Source organism: Lolium rigidum, chromosome 4 (genome assembly GCF_022539505.1).
Source record: "Lolium rigidum isolate FL_2022 chromosome 4, APGP_CSIRO_Lrig_0.1, whole genome shotgun sequence".
Classification (NCBI taxonomy): domain Eukaryota; kingdom Viridiplantae; phylum Streptophyta; class Magnoliopsida; order Poales; family Poaceae; genus Lolium; species Lolium rigidum.
In genome coordinates this window covers 8,040,460-8,061,575 of record NC_061511.1, presented here as the reverse complement: position 1 = coordinate 8,061,575, position 21,116 = coordinate 8,040,460, and the positions used below count along the sequence as shown (strand labels likewise).

Genomic DNA, 21,116 nt, shown 5'->3' with positions numbered 1-21,116 from the left:
AGAACTAGTCTTGATCTCCAAATGGTGATTAGAGGGAATTTATTCATCTTAATTAAGCAACATTAGGGACAAATGGGATCATGCAACGGACTTGGATCATTTGGATCATAAGGCATCAATTAAGGAGGCAACCAGGGACAAAGGGAAACATTTGATGATCCATTATCATAGGGACATAAGTCAAGATGCTCAAACACACATAGCATGCATGGAGCGAGATGCTCCAAAGGGATTATTCATCACTTGGTATATAGACCAAGTGATCGTTGGCAAAAGAGAGGCCAATCAAGAACCAAGTAAATCCAAGTAAGTGATAGATATGCCTAAACAAGCAACAACACATAGCATATCCCAGCTAACCGGATGAGACAAGTCTTGGTAGCCAACTGAATCACCTAGCACCACCTAGCCTTTTAAAACCATCGAAAGCAGTCCTTTTTCTTCAAAGGATACCACGGTGGCATTCATTTACATGATCCCCTACTGTGGATATCTCTATTTTCATCAAAGCCAACACAAGAAATAGAAATTTATCATTACTCGGTTGAGTTCAAAACAAAGCTGGGGTACCATAAGGGATTATTCATCACTTGGTAGTAACCATCATAAGCATTCCATTTAAATCACACATTTTAGTATATGTTCTTATCCAAGTTTTTGCCTCAGCCTTTGCATCATTGGCTGAGCTAAGACATCAAGCTTACGGCCAGGGAGCATTCTTTATTTTTAGGGAACTATATGAACTATATGCACATGATCCGAGTAAGCATCCCCACTAATCGGAGCATTATAAGCATACCATAAGCTCACAAGAATCCATCAAGTAAATCATCGGGGGTCCAAAAAACTTGGGGTCCAGAAAACTAATCCCAACGAGAGAATTACTTGGGGTCCGAAAACTAATCCCGAGGCCAACCAAGAGCAACTATAAATATGTATGTATACAAGCCCACCAGTAGCATTTCATGCATTTAAATTCCTATGAACCGAGTTAACCTCACCGAGCACAACAAGCATTTAAATGAACAGTAGCATCAAATTCCTATGAACCCATCAAGAAAATTGTTAACGAGTTAACCTCACTGAGCACAACAAATGAACCAGTAGTAATAAGCCATCAAGATTAACGGTTAACCTCACCGAGCACAACAAATGAACCGAGTAGCATCAAATGAACCAACCGAGTAGCAATGCATCACTAGCGGCAATGCATCCAGAGCCAACAAATGAACCGAGTAGCATCAAGATTAACGAGCTAAGCATCACTAGCAGCAAATGCATCCAGAGCCAACCGAGCGAGCATTTCGTCGAGCACGTTGTGCTCGCGCGGGGAGGAAGAGGGAGGGGAGGGGAGGGAGCTTATCGACGATTTGGACGAGTTGTGGAGGAGCTCACCGACGACGACGGCAGGGGTGGAGGTCGCGGCGGCTCTTCCACCTTGACGCGGCGGCGGCTCCTCCACCTTGACGCCGCGCCGGCCCCTCCTCCTCCACGCCGCGGCGGCTTGTGCTGCTGGTGGCGGGGATGGGTGGAGCGTGGCGGCATCCGGCCATCGCGGAGGAAGGCGGCGGCGGCGGCGACGGCGACGGCATCGCTCGCCATGGAAGGCGGCGGCGCGGGGAGAGAGGGGAGAGAGGGGAGAGGAACTTCGTGGCGAGGGAGGGGTACGGCCTTGATATAGTACACGTTATTTCGTGGCGCACCGAGACAAAGTGCGCCACGGAAAACATTATTTTGTGGCGCACTGTCGCCGTGCGCCACAGAAGAAGTAATTTCTGTTGCGCACCGAGGTTTGTGCGCCGTAGAAATTGTAAAACCAATGGTTGGGGGTGACAGGGTGTGGGGCCCACCAAGTTTTTGTGGCGCACCGTTTAGTAGTGCGCAACAAAATTAAGCTATTTCTGTGGCGCACCGAGCTTCGTGCGCCACAAAATAAGTTTCTGTGGCGCACTCAAAACGGTGCGCCACAGAACTAAGCTTCGCCTATAAGGGTTTTCCTACTAGTGCCTGCCCCGGTGGGCCGTCTGGGCCGCCGGGTGGGCCACGATTTCTGCCCAACGGTTATTTTTCCTGCTTTGCTATAAATAGCCCTTCTTCCCCCTTGAGCTGACTAGTTCTTCCCAACCTTCTCCTCCATTGTTGCTATTTGAAGAACTTGCTTCCCCTCTTGATTCCTCCTATGATTCTTGCCCATTCTTGAGGATTTGAGAGAGGAGATCTAGATCTACAATCCCCACCAATCCATTTCTCCTCTAAGTGAGGGGAACCCCTTGGATCTAGATCTTGGAGTCTTTTGTTGCCTCTCCCCATTGTTCTTCCTCTCCAATCTCATCCTAGCATTTGTTACTTGGGTGGGATTTGAGTGTGAAGGATTTGAACACCTCTAGTGTTCTTGCTTTGCATCATTGCATAGTGTTGAGCTCTCCACCACGATTAGTTCGAGTGAGAGACTGTGAGCTTGTGACTCTTGGAGGGAGACCTCCTAGTTGGCTTGGCGGTTGGTGCTCCCGTGACCTCTTCGTGGAAGATTGTGAAGGGGGGGGGCTTCTCCTTCGTGGAGCTTGCCATCTCCGAAGTGGAGGAAAATTTAACCATAAGGAAAGGGCCATTATCCTTCGTGGGTTTGGCTCGGAAAATAGGTGAGCCTTCGTGGCGTTGGGGAATCCTTCGTGGGACCTCCACTCCTCCAAACGTGACGTACCTTCTTGCAAAGGAAGGGAACACGGGAATACATCCTCGTCTCCGCGTGCCTCGGTTATTTCTATACCCGAGCTTACTTTCCTTGTGATAGCCATCGTGCTTGAAGTACATATATCTTGCTATCACTTGTGCTACATATATCTTGTGCCTATCTTGCTTAGCTCTAGTTGTTATTGTTACACTTAGGTGAGCCTAGCATATTTAGGGTTTGTGCTTGTAGAATAAACATTAGTTTAATTCCGCATTCTTACAAGACAAATCCGTAAGAGTTTTTAAACGCCTATTCACCCCCCCCCTCTCTCTAGGCGACATCTCGTCCTTAATTGGTATCAGAGCAAGGTCTCTCCTTGTTTAAGGCTTCACCGCCTTGAGAGTAAAGATGTCGGCTAGTAATTTAGTGCACAATGACACAATTATCTTTGATGGCACAAATTATCTTTTGTGGCGAAATTGCTTGCTTTGTAATCTTCGGACCTTGTGTGTCCAAATATTGAGCAATTTCTAGATGTAGGTTTTTGTCCTCCGATGGATCCTCAAAATCTATCTTTAGAGGATGAGAAAAACTTACATCTTGAAGCTCAAGTATCTAATCAGCTTTTATTCTCCTTGAGACCAGATTTTCGTAGGTTCTTGATATATATAAAGCGAGAGTCGTCTCATGAGATGTGGATCAAGCTTAAGGAAATGTTTGGTGGATGCATTTCTCATTTGGTCGGTGGTGTCTCTGATACGTCTCCGACGTATCGATAATTTCTTATGTTCCATGCCATATTATTGATGATACCTACATGTTTTATGCACACTTTATGTCATATTCGTGCATTTTCTGGAACTAACCTATTAACAAGATGCCGAAGAGCCAGTTTGTTGTTTTCTGCTGTTTTTGGTTTCAGAAATCCTAGTAACGAAATATTCTCGGAATTGGACGAAATCAAGACCCAGGGTCCTATTTTGCCACGAACCTTCCAGAAGACCGAAAGGGATACGAAGTGGGGCGACGAGGCGCCGCCACCATAGGGCCGCGCGGCCGCGAGGGGGCCCGCGCCTCCCTATGGTGTGGGCCCCTCGTCGGCCCTCCGACTCCGCCCTTCCGCCTACTTAAAGCCTCCGTCGCGAAACCCCCGATGCGAAAAACCACGATACGGAAAACCTTCCGGAGACGCCGCCGCCGCCAATCCCATCTCGGGGGATTCCGGAGATCTCCTCCGGCACCCTGCCGGAGAGGGGATTCATCTCCCGGAGGACTCTACACCGCCATGGTCGCCTCCGGAGTGATGAGTGAGTAGTTCACCCCTGGACTCGGGTCCATAGCGAGTAGCTAGATGGTTGTCTTCTCCTCATTGTGCTTCATTGTTGGATCTTGTGAGCTGCCTAACATGATCAAGATCATCTATCCGTAATACTCTATGTTGTGTTTGTCGGGATCCGATGGATAGAGAATACCATGTTATGTTAATTATCAAGTTATTACATATGTGTTGTTTATGATCTTGCATGCTCTCCGTTATTAGTAGAGGCTCTGGCCAAGTTTTTGCTCTTAACTCCAAGAGGGAGTATTTATGCTCGATAGTGGGTTCATGCCTGCATTGACACTCGTGACGAGTGACGAAAGTTCTAAGGTTGTGTTGTGCTGTTGCCACTAGGGATAAAACATTGGCGCTATGTCCGAGGATGTAGTTGTTGATTACATTACGCACCATACTTAATGCAATTGTCTGTTGTTTAGCAACTTAATACTGGAAGGGGTTCGGACGATAACCTCGAAGGTGGACTTTTTAGGCATAGATGCAGTTGGATGGCGGTCTATGTACTTTGTCGTAATGCCCAATTAAATCTCACTATACTTATCATGACATGTATGTGCATTGTTATGCCCTCTCTATTTGTCAATTGCCCGACTGTAATTTGTTCACCCAACATGCTTTTATCTTATGGGAGAGACACCTCTAGTGAACTGTGGACCCCGGTCCATTCTTTTAATACTGAAATACAAATCTGCTGCAATACTTGTTTTACTCGTTTTCTCTCGCAAACAATCATCTTCCACACAATACGGTTAATCCTTTGTTACAGCAAGCCGGTGAGATTGACAACCTCACTGTTTCGTTGGGGCAAAGTACTTTGGTTGTGTTGTGCAAGTTCCACGTTGGCGCCGGAATCTCTGGTGTTGCGCCGCACTACATCCTGCCGCCATCAACCTTCAACGTGCTTCTTGGCTCCTCCTGGTTCGATAAACCTTGGTTTCTTTTCGAGGGAAAACTTGCTGCTGTGCGCATCATACCTTCCTCTTGGGGTTCCCCAACGAACGTGTGAAATACACGCCATCAAGCATATTTTCTGGCGCCGTTGCCGGGGAGATCAAGACACGCTGCAAGGGGAGTCTCCACAATCCAATCTCTTTACTTTGTTTTTGTCTTGCTTTATTTTATTTACTACTTTGTTTGCTGCATTATATCAAAACACAAAAAAATTAGTTGCTAGCTTTACTTTATTTACTGTCTTGCACTCTATATCAAAAACACAAAAAAATTAGTTACTTGCATTTACTTTACTTGATTCATCATGTTTCCTTTTAATTTTACCACAAAAAACATACCGGTAGGACGCGGGTCTATCATTGGGAGAAACAATATAGAAGAATTCTTCAGTCATGTTAGTACCGTTGAAGATTTTGAAGATAGACACTTGGTAGAACTTGCTCCTACTTATGAAATTGCTGCTGCTGCTTTAGTTCGCATGTTGGAAACTAAATTTGTTAATCTCAATCCTATAATCCAACACATGTTTCTTACACTTGGTGATTTGGAAGAGGGGGAAAAGAAAGATTTTGTTTTAGAAACCCTTCTTAGAGAATTTGGTGGTCTAGCAAGAGAGGCTAGAAAGGTCTTTGCTAAATTTAATATGCTTGGTTCTCATACTAATTTTGTTGGTCTCCTTGAAAAAATGGACATGGATAGGATAAGGTACACTAATAATGCTAATGATGGTGGGGAGATCAAAGCACCAATACCATGTAAACTCCTAGCTATGAACGATGCTCTAGAAAATAACTATGCTTGGCTTGTTCCTGAAAATTTGTTCGATGAGAGTAGCAAGCCCAAGACTAATGAAAAGGGAGACGCTGAAACTTATGTATCCAATATACTATGCATGGTTGAGAAAACTCCAAACCCCGCTGTAGGTGCACCACCCTTCGATAACACTTGAGTTACACTTTCTGCGCCTAGCTGAAAGGCGTTAAAGAAAAGCGCTTATGGGAGACAACCCATGTTTTTACTACAGTATTTTTGTTTTATATTTGAGTCTTGGAAGTTGTTTACTACTGTAGCAACCTCTCCTTATCTTAGTTTTGAGTTTTGTTGTGCCAAGTAAAGTCTTTGATAGTAAAGTAAGTACTAGATTTGGATTACTGCGCAGTTCCAGATTTCTTTGCTGTCACGAATCTGGGTCTACCTCCCTGTAGGTAGCTCAGAAAATTAAGCCAATTTACGTGCATGATCCCCAGATATGTACGCAACTTTCATTCAATTTGGGCATTTTCATTTGAGCAAGTCTGGTGCCCTAATAAAATCCATCTTTACGGACTGTTCTGTTTTGACAGATTCTGCCTTTTATTTCGCATTGCCTCTTTTGCTATGTTGGATGAATTTCTTTGATCCATTAATGTCCAGTAGCTTTATGCAATGTCCAGAAGTGTTAAGAATGATTGTGTCACCTCTGAACATGTGAATTTTTATTATGCACTAACCCTCTAATGAGTTGTTTCGAGTTTGGTGTGGAGGAAGTTTTCAAGGATCAAGAGAGGAGTATGATGCAATATGATCAAGGAGAGTGAAAGCTCTAAGCTTGGGGATGCCCCGGTGGTTCACCCCTGCATATTATAAGAAGACTCAAGCGTCTAAGCTTGGGGATGCCCAAGGCATCCCCTTCTTCATCGACAACATTATCAGGTTCCTCCCCGGAAACTATATTTTTATTCCGTCACATCTTATGCACTTTGCTTGGAGCGTCGGTTTGTTTTTGTTTTTTGTTTTGTTTGAATAAAATGGATCCTAGCATTCACTTTATGGGAGAGAGACACGCTCCACTGTAGCATATGGACAAGTATGTCCTTAGGCTCTACTCATAGTATTCATGGCGAAGTTTCTTCTTCGTTAAATTGTTATATGGTTGGAATTGGAAAATACTACATGTAGTAACTCTAAAATGTCTTGGATAATTTGATACTTGGCAATTGTTGTGCTCATGTTTAAGCTCTTGCATCATATACTTTGCACCCATTAATGAAGAAACACTTAGAGCTTGCTAATTTGGTTTGCATATTTGGTTTCTCTAGAGTCTAGATAATATCTAGTATTGAGTTTTGAACAACAAGGAAGACGGTGTAGAGTCTTATAATGTTTACAATATGTCTTTTATGTGAGTTTTGCTGCACCGTTCATCCTTGTGTTTGTTTCAAATAACCTTGCTAGCCTAAACCTTGTATCGAGAGGGAATACTTCTCATGCATCCAAAATCCTTGAGCCAACCACTATGCCATTTGTGTCCACCATACCTACCTACTACATGGTATTTATCCGCCATTCCAAAGTAAATTGCTTGAGTGCTACCTTTAAAATTCCATCATTCACCTTGCAATATATAGCTCATGGGACAAATAGCTTAAAACTATTGTGGTATTGAATATGTACTTATGCACTTTATCTCTTATTAAGCTGCTTGTTGTGCGATAACCATGCTTCTGGGGACGCCACCAACTATTCTTTGTTGAATATCATGTGAGTTGCTATGCATGTCCGTCTTGTCTGAAGTAAGAGAGATCTACCACCTTTATGGTTGGAGCATGCATATTGTTAGAGAAGAACATTGGGCCGCTAACTAAAGCCATGATTCATGGTGGAAGTTTCAGTTTTGGACATATATCCTCAATCTCATATGAGAATAATAATTGTTGCCACATGCTTATGCATTTAAGAGGAGTCCATTATCTGTTGTCCATGTTGTCCCGGTATGGATGTCTAAGTTGAGAATAATCAAAAGCGAGAAATCCAAAATGCGAGCTTTCTCCTTAGACCTTTGTACAGGCGGCAAGGAGGTACCCCATTGTGACACTTGGTTAAAACATGTGTATTGCGATGATCCGGTAGTCCAAGCTAATTAGGACAAGGGTGCGGGCACTATTAGTATACTATGCATCAGTGTTTTAGCCTTTTAGGTTCACATTCATGAGCAGAAGATATTTAAGGATGTTGCAGATGAAATCAGCTGGTTTTCCTCCTCTAGCTCCTCGATCACCTTGTGGTATCAAATGCGAGTTGAAAGCTAAAACTAATGGGTGAAGAGGCAAATGCACATGAGAGAAGAATGAGAGCTAAGGAAAATGTAGAAATGATACAGATGAAATGGAGCATTACACAATGATAAAAAGGCACCTGATTCAGTATGTTTTGACCAGAGACATATCAAGAAATTCAGTGATGTGCCTTTTGATACCACTTCTTTCTCATGAGCCAATCGTATTACTTACAACAAGCAAAGTTGATAGTTCTATATCCAACTTGGCTCATTTCTTTGTAATGTAACGTATTGTACTCCGATATTGTTTCATACTTCAGTTGGGAGTATTAGTGGTCTCCTAGTATACCTGTAAATACTTGCATCATGTCGGGTATCCTACTGCATGTTTAGCGGTTCAAAAGCTACAAAAAAAGACCGACAACAATGGGTGGCATGTCATTCCAAAATCAAGATTTAATATCAAATATACAAAACCTTAAAAATGCAAAAATGATACCTGGTTTAGCTAAGTACTGTATAACATTGATGAGCTCTATGCAATTGTGCAGATCGTTTAGAACACCCGGTCAAGCTATCTGGCACAATTTTTTTACCAGACAAATCAAATCTAATGTCAGAACCTCCTTACTGAAAGGCACGCATAAAATAAATCATATGAGATTATCTGATAACCTTGAAATTCAACAATCCTGCATGGCATGCTCATAAAAATATACTTAAAATCATGAGGCTTTACTTAATTTCCTAATATAACAGTATGAATTGTTAAATGAACGTAATATCTTGAAATCAACTTTCACATGTGTAACAGTAACCTGTTCATAAAAGAAGCTATCAATTTGGATCTTTGAGATTCTAGTTGACACATCATGTATGCAGGAAACTCAATCTTATTTGACAAATGTCAAAATGAGTGATTGTTTGTGTTGCGAACCAATATCTAAGATATATTAGATTATATGAAGGTAATGTCAAATGTAATAATGAGTGCACGAATAACCATAGTCATTGTGTGCAGTTAATATACACAGTGGAGTCATTCCTACAACTCCATGTAGCACAAATGCAGGCTAACTAGATACAAGCCATTCTTCCATTATCGACTAAATCACTGCCAACTCCAAGTGCATGACATGAGATATGAGAACAACGAAGAGTACTCACATAATATGCAATTTACGAATCGTAGAGTTCTTTTGCGGAAGGTGCAAGTAGCCACTTTGTCGTTATTACTAGTCCAAACCACCAGGACACAAACAAGGCAGCAACAAAAGAAAATCATTTCTACCACTCTCTGACTCCCATCCCATGGATTTATCAACTGACAACTGTATGTACAAATGTGCAATTCTGACGAATTTTCAGGTTTAAGCACACACACTCACACACTTACAAGTGGATTCCTCCATTAGGGCATCTCCAGCGGCGCGACGCAAACGGTCGCTCAGCGACCGTTTTCGTCCGCCGTGATCGGAAATGCGTCTGGCACCACCTCCAGCGGGGCGACGCAATGTGACCAGGGCATCCGCGGAGACGCAAACCTGGCCCAAATATGCGTCTGGGATGCATCTCCGCGGACGCTCCGCGGACGCCGAAAGTGTCCGCTCGCATCTGGAGGATGTTTCGTCGGGCCCGCCTGGCAACAACCCTGCGTCGATGCGTCTTCTCCGCCAGTACTGCCACCGAGGCGTCGCTTCGGCAGTCTGCGGCCGCGTAAATAGTGATGCCTCGCGTGGCGCGGGGCCGTTGCCTACCTCTGCGCACGTAGTAATGGCGATGCCACGCGTGGCGCGGCCGTCGCCCTGCCTCCGACCTATATAAACAGGGGCGCGAGCATCTCATCTCCTCCCCACTAAACCCTAGCCGCCGCTGCTGTAGCGCCGCTTCCTCTCAGCCTCCAGCGGATCAACCATGAGTAGCACCGGACGCGGCCAGGCTGCCGCGCCTCCACCTCCACCTCCACCTCCCACTCCACCTCCTCCGGCCTCGAGCTCCTCCGAGGAGTTCGACTCCAAAGACAGCACCGGCCTCCTCCACCCGGTCAGGGACACCGCGGCACTGGCTGAAGCAGAGAAGGAAGCACAGGAGCAGCTGGCGGGCCACACGGCGTTGGACGCCGAGCTGGAACAGCGCAGGCTAGCGGCCGCCGCTGCAGCAGAGGACTCCGACTCGGAGATATCTTGGTCCTCCGATGACCCTGATGCGCCTACGCCGGAGGAGAGGGCGGCGGAGCAGAGGGCCATCGTCGAGTCTTTCGAGACGCTCAAGGACGACGCCGCCAACGCGAGGCTGGAGCAGGCACTGAGCCAGGACGCGGCGGCGCACCGAGCCATAGCGGCCGCGCGGGAGGCGGCGGAGAAGCAGGCGACGGAGCGACGCAACGATGGTGTCGGCCCGTCAGGAAGCAAGTAGTCTAGGCCTATAGATCTACTTTGTATAGTTTTTATGCATTTATATGTACTACTTTGAAAGTTTTTAACTACGTTGCAATTCAAAAAATGGGTCGCCCCGGTGGGAGCACACCCAGACGCAAACGGACGCACGGACAAAATATGTCCGCGGAGCGACGCAAACGGACACTCGCGACCACTTTTGAGCGTCTGAAATGCGTCGCGCCGCTGGAGATGCCCTTATTGAGGCAACTCCTGGCTGCGCAAGTAAACCCTTGCGCATGCTCCTTTGCTAAGAACGGCTAGTTTGTGCTCGCACAAGACGGCTGTGGGTATGCTCAAGATGGTGAAGTTGTTTTCTGACCAACCCATGTTAAACCAGCCTAGCCCTGTGTCCACCAATCATCCAGAATACATCAATGATGGCACCTTGCCTCCCATTTTCACAGATACCCACTCAAAACTTACATCCAACAATACCTTTTTTTGGAACTTCTTAGCTATCACCAGCGTTTTGCTTACCGCTACCTGTCTGTAACCGGATATCCTGACAACCCTCGGAAAATAGTGTTACTGGCAAAAAAAATCCCAACTTCTTTTTAAAAAATGAACATTTTGAATTTTAGCTAGAACCCTCTGTAAATAGTGATACCAAGAAATCTGAATTCAAAATTTTGATTTCTTGTCCGGTAACCTGTCGGGATTTTCCTGTAACCGTGCTAACCGGAAATCCCAACCCCCCTCAGAATTTTTTTCCGGGAACCAAAACCTTGGCAAATATAACCACAATATATTCATCGGTCTTGCTACATTCAACATAGTCACATAGTACTCATGACTCATGAGTTGTATAAGACAATGTAGATAGATATAATGAGTTTGAGTAACACAATTTACAACATATATAGACATATATACAACACTAGCATATATAGACATATATACAACACTAGAAGAAGGGACATGTATTTATTCAATCTTGTGTATGTGTGTGAATATGTGGCATTTTGTAGTCTAGCTAAGCTGTGGGGTAGGAGGGCTCCATGGCAAGGCCACACATGCCCTTCTTGTCAGCAATGTCTTTTTCCATTCTTAAAAATCCATTGTCGCCCCATGTTGTGCCCCAAGAATTTTTCAGCAACCAATACTTTGTACCATCACTTGTCGTTCCATAACCGATGGCTGCAATACCATGATCCAAATCAGTACCACAGGAACCAGTCATCACGCCTCCTGAGTAGAATTGGAAGGTCATGTCGCCTCCATCGACAGCCACCGACACAGGCTGACTTGCCACTGCCTTCATGAGGGCACCCTCATCATTGGTAGGCACATCCTCATAGCTCTTGATAGTTGCAGCACTGCTAGATCCACTCTTGCACTTGCCGTCTGCTGCGGAATATGGATAGCTGGACTCCTTAGTAAGGCCTCCATTCTTGATAATGAACTTGAATGCATCGTCCATGAGACCACCTTCGCAGCCCTGGTCCTCACCGTGGACATCACAATCCACTAATTCTTGCTCCGAGAGTGAGATAAGAGTACCAGTACTTATCTTGACAATGCCCTCAGTTGCAGCAACAGCAGAAAAAGCCCAGCAACAACCTACAAATGATTTTGTTGCGATATATGCAATTATAAACACCATTCTCATGTAGAAGATTCATATCTAACTCACTTGTAGCCTAAATGTACTTACCACACTGGCCTTGATCTTTGACGGGAGTTACCGCACCCTTCGTCCTCCAGTCCACCGTTGCTGGGAGTGCATCAAGGCTCATATTTTCATACCTGAATCCTGTAGGAACCTTCACCTTGTTCGGAATAAACCCCTTGTTAGTCTTGGTTGCCTTGAACTCATCATTGCTAAGGTCCGCAAATTGGTTGATGTTGAGCCAAAACTTGCGGCCCCCAGCATTGAACGACTCGATGAATCGAGCATTATCCTTGAATATCTCGAACCTCTGCGCCTTTTCAGTAGCATCCTTGTACACACGACCGTACTGCACCATCCAACTCTCGTGCCTTGCGAGCATGGTCAAGTCATCGTTGAGTTCTCGAGCTGCAAGGACAGAACTAAAGAAGCAGAGGCAGCCAAGGATGGCAAGGAGCGAAGCCCTTGGGATGGCCATGGTTGATCAGGCCCTCGTCTAAATTGCTTACTCGTAGGACTGAGTACGTTTTGGTTTGCATTGTTCAGTGGAAATAGGTGATATATATAGTACTCACATGTGCTTTGTTTATTTATGTAGGAGATAGGTACATAGGTGCGGTGCGTGCACGAAGCTGTATTGTGTGGAAAGGGGGCAAAGTCCTGCGTAGCCGTGAAGGAGTATTCATCTCCTGCGTAGCCGTGAAAGAGTATTTGATCTCCTGGGTAGAACAGAGTTAACTATTGTGCATCAGCCGTACAGTTGCTGAAACTGTGAGAACGACCCCTGTTAATGCAGGCCTATAACGGAGTTTCCGAAGGAACCATAGATGCTTGTTTAAAGTTAATTTGAACCATTAATGGTGCCCCAGACCCCTCTTGTATAATCGATACAAATAGGAATTAAACTGAACTCAAGTGTGAGAGAAACCTCTGGTTAAAATAGCCGGCTATAGCCGATAGCCGCGAATTTTTTTGAAGCTATGAAAGGCTATAGCCGGGCTATAGCGGGCTATAGCCATATAACGGATTTACTAAATAATGAAAAAAAATTGGGCATCATATAGTCATATATATATATCAATAATTCACAAATTAATAACATAATAACATCTTCACATAGGAGATACACATAATAGTTCACACATAGTTAAATACATAGTTTTGTCCAAATATTACAACATCATTACGTAGTTTAGGACATAGTTATGCCCATAATTACATAACTAGAGCTTGGTGGCTATTTCGCCAAGTAAATGGGCCGGTCGACTGAAATTTTTGGTCCAAAATTTTGGACCCATTGAGCGGGAAGTTAGCGGCTATGAGGCTAAATTAAGTCTAAATAGCCTTAGCCGGGCTATTAGCGGCTATTCTATTTCTGTTATAGCGTCTAAAGCCTCTAGCTATAGCCGTAGCCCTCGCGAAAGGCTATAGCCGGCTATTTTAAACAGAGAGAGAAACTAACCGACTTGCTCAGGTGTATATCAGAATATTAATTTGTGGTATTTTTTATATGTATAACAACACCGAAAGCAATGATTATTACATATGATCGGATGGTGATTTATGGGAATAAGACCAGTTTATCTGAAGAAACAATAAGCACGGACTACCAAGATGGCACTTGACTCGGTGCAGAATATATTGGTTGCACTTGTGGCTCCAGGCATGCCACAGTGCCACACCATCCTCATGATTGATGTGGTTCATCTCCTTGCCCAAGTTGGTGCCATGGTGAGCCTCGTCACCATGTCTGTGCATGGGCAGCCCGGCCCAGCCTGGCCCGAAACTGTTGGGCCTGGGCCTGGGCCCGATACTGTTGGGCCTGGGCCCGAAAATGTTGGCCCGACTGCCGAGCCAGGCCTGAGTAGTCCAAAATCAGCATTTAATGATGGATCCCAGCCCGCGGCCCAACAGGCTTTCCGGGCTTTTGGATGGGCTTGGGCCTAGTCTTCTGCAGTCGGGCTTTTCCCGGCCCAGCCCAAGGCCCGGTCAGACGTATGGCTCGGTATACTCATCACCACCCCCGCTACATGCCTTGCGGACGAAATCCAGTTGTAGCAGTGTTTTAGGTCTATCATTAATGGTTGTCCTCCTGTGGCTCCTTGATCATTTTGTGGTATCAAAGGAGAGATAAGAACATCTCCAGTCACATCCCCCAAATAGAAACCTAAACTAGAGGCTTCGGCGCATTGTGTCTCGTCGCTGTCACAGTGGGAGTGCCTACGGCACATTGTGTCATCGAACACCTTCATGGTGAGCACGCCATCCCTGATGTCGTATGTGAAGTTTAGGAAGCAACCGATCTCTACCCTGTGCGCGCGGGTGAACTGTTCTCAACCGTTGTCGAGGTAGATCTGGCCTTGCCCGTCGAAAAAGGACCTCCACGGGCCACATGCAAGCAGCGCAGCCGTTGGCCCGTAGCTTCACCTCGGCGGGCCCCTGGCCATCAAGAAAGTGCGCAAACTTAGCGGCCGAAATAGATCAGAAGCGATGTTTGCATAGATCTTGATATCTTTCTTTGTATCTCTTTTTGCTTGATACTGGACTTTTAAACGTCCGTGTGCATCGTAGCTATGCAGAGGTTGGGTGTAATGCTTGAAACCTTTTTGAGTAATGAAGCGCCCCTTATCGAAAAAAGATAGGGATGAAAACTCGAAGTCGGAGAGGTCAGCGAAACCGGCCGTGTCTTCCTCCATCGGTGTCAGTGATCGTCCACTGCCCCTGCCAATCGTCCATGGACATGGCCCCTTCCCCTTCCCCGGCGACCGCGACCCCTGCCCCTGGAACCTGACACCATGGAGTGCGCGTGGAGGCGCCTTCAGCTGCCTGCGCATGAGGAGGGGTGGGGCGGCAAGCTATGTGTGAGAGAGGGGGCGGTGCGCGAGCACGCCTTTTTATAGAGCGGAGGCAGGTGAGGGGCGGTAGGGCGTATTAACGCCGGCGTGCATGGCCATGCGCGACGAAACGTCTCACCGCGACAAGACGTCTCCCTGTCTGACCTGAGCGGGACCAAAGGTAGGCGACAGGGTTACTTATAAAGAAGAAGACATGCCGCATGGCCAACTCTATGTCGACGACACGGCTAGCCCGGTAGTCGCCACGTCGCCCCCGCGTTGCGCCTGGCGCGCCCGCAACCACCCTTGTGTAGCGGGGACAGGCTCAGGGCGCCGAACATTAAAAACACCTTTGGGGCGCGCGGCTGGGTGCGGTCAATTGTCCGACGTGCCCCAAATCCCTTTGAGGGACACGACTAGAGATGCTCTGACATGGGAACATCAACAGTTCCACTCACTGAGATGACAATTTTATTAGTTAGATCCTGGAGGAGGAAATGAGAGACTACGCTGTGGTCACTAGCAGCTTCTATTAACTAGAGGTATTGAACACTGAGCATAGTGGGAAAAAAGGTAAGAATGAATGTCCTATTAGACTGATGTTTCTCTGCAGTACTGACATTAGTGCAGTAACAGCCACAGTTGCTAATTCAGCAGTTGATGGGAAGCATTGCGAAGTGGCCGTGGATGTACTAAAAGTAGGTGCGAACAGAATCATAAATACGACAATGCAGGATTACGAAGTTTATGTAGTAATGACTAAAGAGGGACCAGATAGAATCAAAAAATCGAAGTTAAAGTGAAGAGGTAGATGCAGAGTCATGATGCAGAGGATTGCAAATGTAACAGAATAGAATGCTATAGATAAAGGACCATTGAACAACAACTTAAGGCACCTGAATGAGTATGATTTGACCAGAGACAGATAAAGAGAAATTCAGAGATACGTCTTTTGATACCGGCTTTTTCTGGAGGAGGAAATGATAGACTACGCTGTGGTCACTAGCAGCTTCTATTAACTAGAGGATAGAACATATTACTTATTACAAGAATAGTTGCATTTCCAACTTAGTTCATTTCTCATAATATAACGTATTTTACTCAGATGTTGTTTTATATGTCATTCTTGCAGTTGAGAGAGCATTAGTAGTCTCCTAGTAATCTTCTAAATACTTGAATTATATCTGATATCCTACTGGTCGTTTAGCAGTTCAAAAGCCAAAAAAAGGACCCACACCAGTGTTTCATGATTGTTGTCAAGAACTTGCGTTTTATAGGGGGGCATGTCACTACAAAGTCAAGGTTGGAGATCAATTACAGAAAAATGAAAGCTGCAAAGATATTTTACCTGGTTTGTCTGAGAAAGAACATTGACAAGCTCTAAGGATTCATGCAGATCATTAAGAACACCCCGCTCCAGCTATTGGCAGTTTGGTACCATTTTACCAATCTGATGTAAGAACGTCCTTTCGGAAAGGCACACCTAAAATAAATCATATGAGATTATCTGATAACCTTGGGAAGTTCATAATATTCCAGCAGCAATCTCCATGGAATGGTCGTGAAAATGTACTAATATCTGAATATACATCAATGTAATTCACCTTACTGAATATGTTTTGACCAGAGACATGTAAACAGAACTTCAGTGATGTGTCTTCTGATGCCCCTTTTTCTCGCAGTCAACCGTAATATGACAATAGTTTCATATCCAACTTAGTTGTTAAGAATATCTGTATTATAGGGGACATGCCACTCCAAAGTCAAGATTCAAGATCAGTTCTAGAAAAAATGAATACTTCAAGGATATTTACCTGGTTTAGCTAAGCACTGGAACATTGACAGGCTCTAAAGATTCGTGCAGATCTTTCAGAACACCCGCTCCAGCTATTGGCACCATTTTTACCAAATAAAGAAAATCTAATGTAAGAACCTCCCCTGTGAAAGGCACGTCTAAAACAAATCATATGAGATGATCTGATAAACTAGGGCAGTTCATAATATACCAGCAACATGCTCCTTGGAATGGCCATGAAAATCTACTAACATAACAGTACGAACTGTAATGAGCAAAATATCAGATAATCCATAAGGAAAATAATGGATGAATTTGAATCTTGGAGATTCTAGATGACACATCATATCTGCTGGAAACTCAATCTGAGAAGTTCCACTGAGGGCAGCACATCAGCAATTTCATTGTATTATGAACCTATATCTTAGATATCTCTGATGGTATGAATGGCAATGCAAATGGACAGAAGGGAGCGCACTGTGCAATTGACATACTAATCTAAACATACAATTCTTTAGTGGAAGGTACAGGTAGCCTCTTCATCGTTCCCATTTTCCAGTAATATATACCACAGACAATATTTCAGGAAAAAACAGTCATCTATGCCGCTCGCTGACTCCCCTGGATTTATCAACTGACAACTGTACGTGCAACTGTGCAATGCTGACGAAGTTTGAGGTTTCGGCATACACTTACCAGTGGATTCCTCCATCAGTGAGACAACTCCTGGCCATGTAAGGGAACCCTTGCACATGCTCCTCTGTTAAGAACGGCTAGCTTGTGCAGGACCGGACCGCTGGGCCGACGCTCACCATGGTGAAGTTGTCTTCCTGACCCACCCATGTTAAACCAGACTGCCTGTGTGTCCACCAATCATCCAGCGCCACGTCTCCCATTTTTAACAGAAATCCACTCAACCAACTCGTGATCTAGCAGTTGCCGCAGAGATATTATCAGTTCTGCATCTGCACGACGGCCATTTCTTTTGTGCGTGGCATTGCGTGCCTTTTGTTGTTCCAGTGTAAGAACAAAACCACTGAACAGTTTGAAACGGAGGGTCGAGCCCACCGTTTACAACCTTGCCGAAGGTGGCACAGCACTCCCCAGCAAAAAGGCCTGCCCATGGCCGGACCAAGGCCAGCCTGACGGTTCTCGCTTAGCATGGACGCAACCTCTCGAGACCCACCAGGCCACCACGGCACGCGGGCCGCGCTGCATTGCACAGTAAGGGGCAGGCAGCCACGGCGGACTGGGCTCCGGCGCCGGGGACCTCGGTGGGGAATTCTGCCGAACAGGGCGCGGGCACGCCCCCTCCGCATCGAACGGACGTGCTCGCATGGAGTACACCGGAAAGTTAACAGGGCGTCCAGTTTACGTCAGCTCCAGATGCGATCTTTGGAGAGAATCTTGCGGCCACCACCGCAACAGCCAGCGTCTCCGGGTATGGACTGTGGAGGCAGCCGCCTGCCGCCGGCCGAGCTGCGGCTGTGATGCAGCCACAGCCCACGGCTAGATAGAGGAGCAGGCATGCAGCAGGGGACAACGCTGGACGCAGATTGCTGCAATGCAATGCAGCTACAGAATACAGGGGATGCAGCTTTTGAACCTGCAGGCAGGGAAAGAGGACCTCACCTCCTGCTTAATTTTCATGGTGTTTTACCAATTACCATCATGGTTTTTTAGTTTTGGACGCTGGAGACGTTGCGGTCAAGACCACATCATGTACATGGCGCTTGAGGCACTGATTGACAGTACTCCATCCGTTTCATGGAATTATCGGAAGCCACCGGAAAAAACAATTCGAAATGTCAAAAAAATACAAATGAAGACATTCAAAGTGCGCACATCAAATTTTGCGAAAAATCAACATTTTTTGTCACTTATGTGAAAAAGATAAAAAAAAAAGTCACTTAGACACTTTTTTTTACACCTAGCACCAAAAAATGTTGGTTTTCCGTGGAATGACTTTGTGGGCGTGTAGAATTTCGTGATATACCTATTAATTTTGTGTCTAAATTTTTCAACGTTCTAAAAGTGTATTTAAAACGAAATTAAAAACCGAAAGCATATGCTCCTGGGTGCCAAAACACCACTCCGTCTAGACACTATTTAGTAATTAGATATATTTACATTTAGGCAAAATTTCAACATGTTTCATGGGACGGAGGAAGTACTCCCTCCTATCGAAATTAAATGCAACACATTTCCTCCTCTAAAAAAAGGGTCACACATTTAGCCAAGACCGTTCCTAAATTGGTTTCGGTCTGCGACAATTAATTTAGATCAGAGGTAATATATGAATAATAGTCACTCCATCATGCTCATGTAGTTTTATTATTTTCTTGGCAAAACTCACCCTTTATGAAACTAATCTTTCGTTTGACACTTGCAAAAAAAATTGGAATCTAACATCTGGGCTCGATGCCAACAAAAACAACGTCCAAATTGTGCAGGTTGCTGGCAAGACGTACCGCGGCAAAGCAGGGTCGACGCGAGGACACATGAAGTCGAATTCTTTGAGTTGTTGCCATTGGTCATAATCGAGGCATGTTTGATTTGTATGATTCTTATGACATAGAAATAGGAAAATCGCGGGATTGGAAGTCATGTCTAGTTGAATCCTACAGGATTAAAAACCTGTAGAATTTTTTTCAAGTAGCATTTGATTCACAAAAAAGTTCGAGAAATTGTAACATGAGATTTGAGTGGATGAAAAAATTTCTCCAAAACATAGTGCAATGCGATCCTATAGAAAAAATTTAAATGCATTCCTAAGGATTCAATCATACGAATTAAACGGTGCACATAAAAAAACTTCTAAGAATAAAAATCCTACAAAATTCTTATAGTATTCATTTCAATCAAACAGGCCCTCAAACAGAGCCGTTTAGCTGAGCATGCTTATATTGTTGGATAGTAAAACGGTTGAAGCACTATGATCCAAGATGCAAGATTAACTATTTCGATGGCAATCAGTCTTTCTACGCATGAGCAAGCCGCAGCATCTGGTGTCAAAAGTAGAGGAGCGGTGAGCCAACAAGAGCCAAAATCTTGGAGGAACCTGCCCAGATTTTACCGGGGAGGCGCTCGACTTTTGTTCCCTCTTCTTCGTCGTCGTGTTACCTGTCAGTGCCTTTTGGCAACGCAATTTCCTCTTGGGCTCTGGTCCAGGTAAGCACTGTGCCACTCTATCTGCCACACATACGCCCATCCATCCATGATTCATCCATGTAAATCCAACATTATCTCTACAGCAGGTATCTCTACCATGTACTATTTATTATTATGAATATATGTGGTATTGATTGTCAAAAAAAAAAAACATTATCTCTACAGCAGATGCAGTTTTGGATCTACGCGACTACACCCGAAATTAACAGAGAAAAACATGTGCCAGCAACATTGGGAACGGAACAGGTACTTATATAACAAATACTACTTCCTTTCTGAAACAACGGGCATCCCATGGAATCGAACGAGGTTCGGTTGAAGGGATCTTTCCATTGATCTTGCCTAGTCCAACGTATTGAATCCAGCATTTGACAGATTTTCTGCAACGTTGTAAATGGTCATAGAGTTACAAACTCACTCTTTTAATCAAAGAACGTCTTTTGCATATTGACGCAACCATGCAAAAGAAGGACCTTTCAACTGGTAACTAGGGCACGTGAAGCAGATGTTCAGCTCAAATAGATTGGCTAGTTAACAAGCTAGAGGACAAGTGATACCTTTAATCGAAAAATGGGAACAGTGACTAGCACTCCAGTAGTACCAAGTACCAGCAGCGACGACTTCGCCAGCGGATCAGTACCTCCGCTACTGTAGAGCATGGAGTCTATTCGGGGTTTTTTTTTTTTTTGCATCAGTACTTGTTTTTAGGGTATTTTTTTTTGCCTCGGTACTTGTTTTTATGGTGTTTTCAGGGTTTCGACGTATTTCACTATTTCGATCACCAAAATTAACTGTTGCGGCCATACGTGGTGGGCCGCGGACATAAATTTGGCTGCTAGGGCATGATTGACCGTTTGTGTTGGGATAGAACGTGAACCCTAGTCTACTAGCGAGCCTTTGCGGCCCCCTACTGCTAGTCGTCATCCTCGGTGACGACCACAACTTGAGGCACCCACGGCCATGGTTAGCAGAGTGCGCCCTGTTGGGCGGGCGGCGGAGGCGTTGGTGCAGGCGGAGGGCGAGGCGGCGTATGCACGAGCGGAGGCGGTGTAGCGCGCGCATGCTCGTGCGTTGGCGTGACCGGAGGAGTCACCAGTGTACCCTGAGCCAGAGTGGACTTGTGCAGCTGGACGGCGAGGTCGTTCCACCATCCATGCTCTGGGCGACGGACAACTCGAAGGCTCGTCATTCATGAGGTCCCGTGGCTGGATCTCCGAGTTCACCGCCACGTCTAGAGAAACACCATTGATGAAGAGAGCATCTCCCTAGCCGCC

The 21,116-nt window shown here is 45.2% G+C and overlaps 1 protein-coding gene across 1 annotated transcript; it reads right to left on the bottom strand.

Annotated features, from left to right (window-relative positions):
- Nucleotides 1–11,406: 11,406 nt before the first annotated feature.
- On the bottom strand, nt 11,407–12,520 carry LOC124705863 (senescence-specific cysteine protease SAG39-like). The gene is made up of 2 exons (XM_047237557.1): nt 12,088–12,520; nt 11,407–11,993 (listed from the first exon to the last, which is right to left on the bottom strand). Exons 1-2 carry the CDS (start codon nt 12,518–12,520, stop codon nt 11,407–11,409), a joined length of 1,020 nt encoding a protein of 339 aa, XP_047093513.1.
- Between the last annotated feature and the right edge of the window lie 8,596 nt (nt 12,521–21,116).

Excerpts from the sequence above, each read along its gene's own strand:
- LOC124705863 (XM_047237557.1), bottom strand. The coding sequence starts at position 12,520 with ATGGCCATCCCAAGGGCTTCGCTCCTTGCCATCCTTGGCTGCCTCTGC. Across the intron at positions 11,994-12,087 it reads CAAAGATCAAGGCCAGTGTG|GTTGTTGCTGGGCTTTTTCT; the intron begins GTAAGTACATTT and ends AATCATTTGTAG.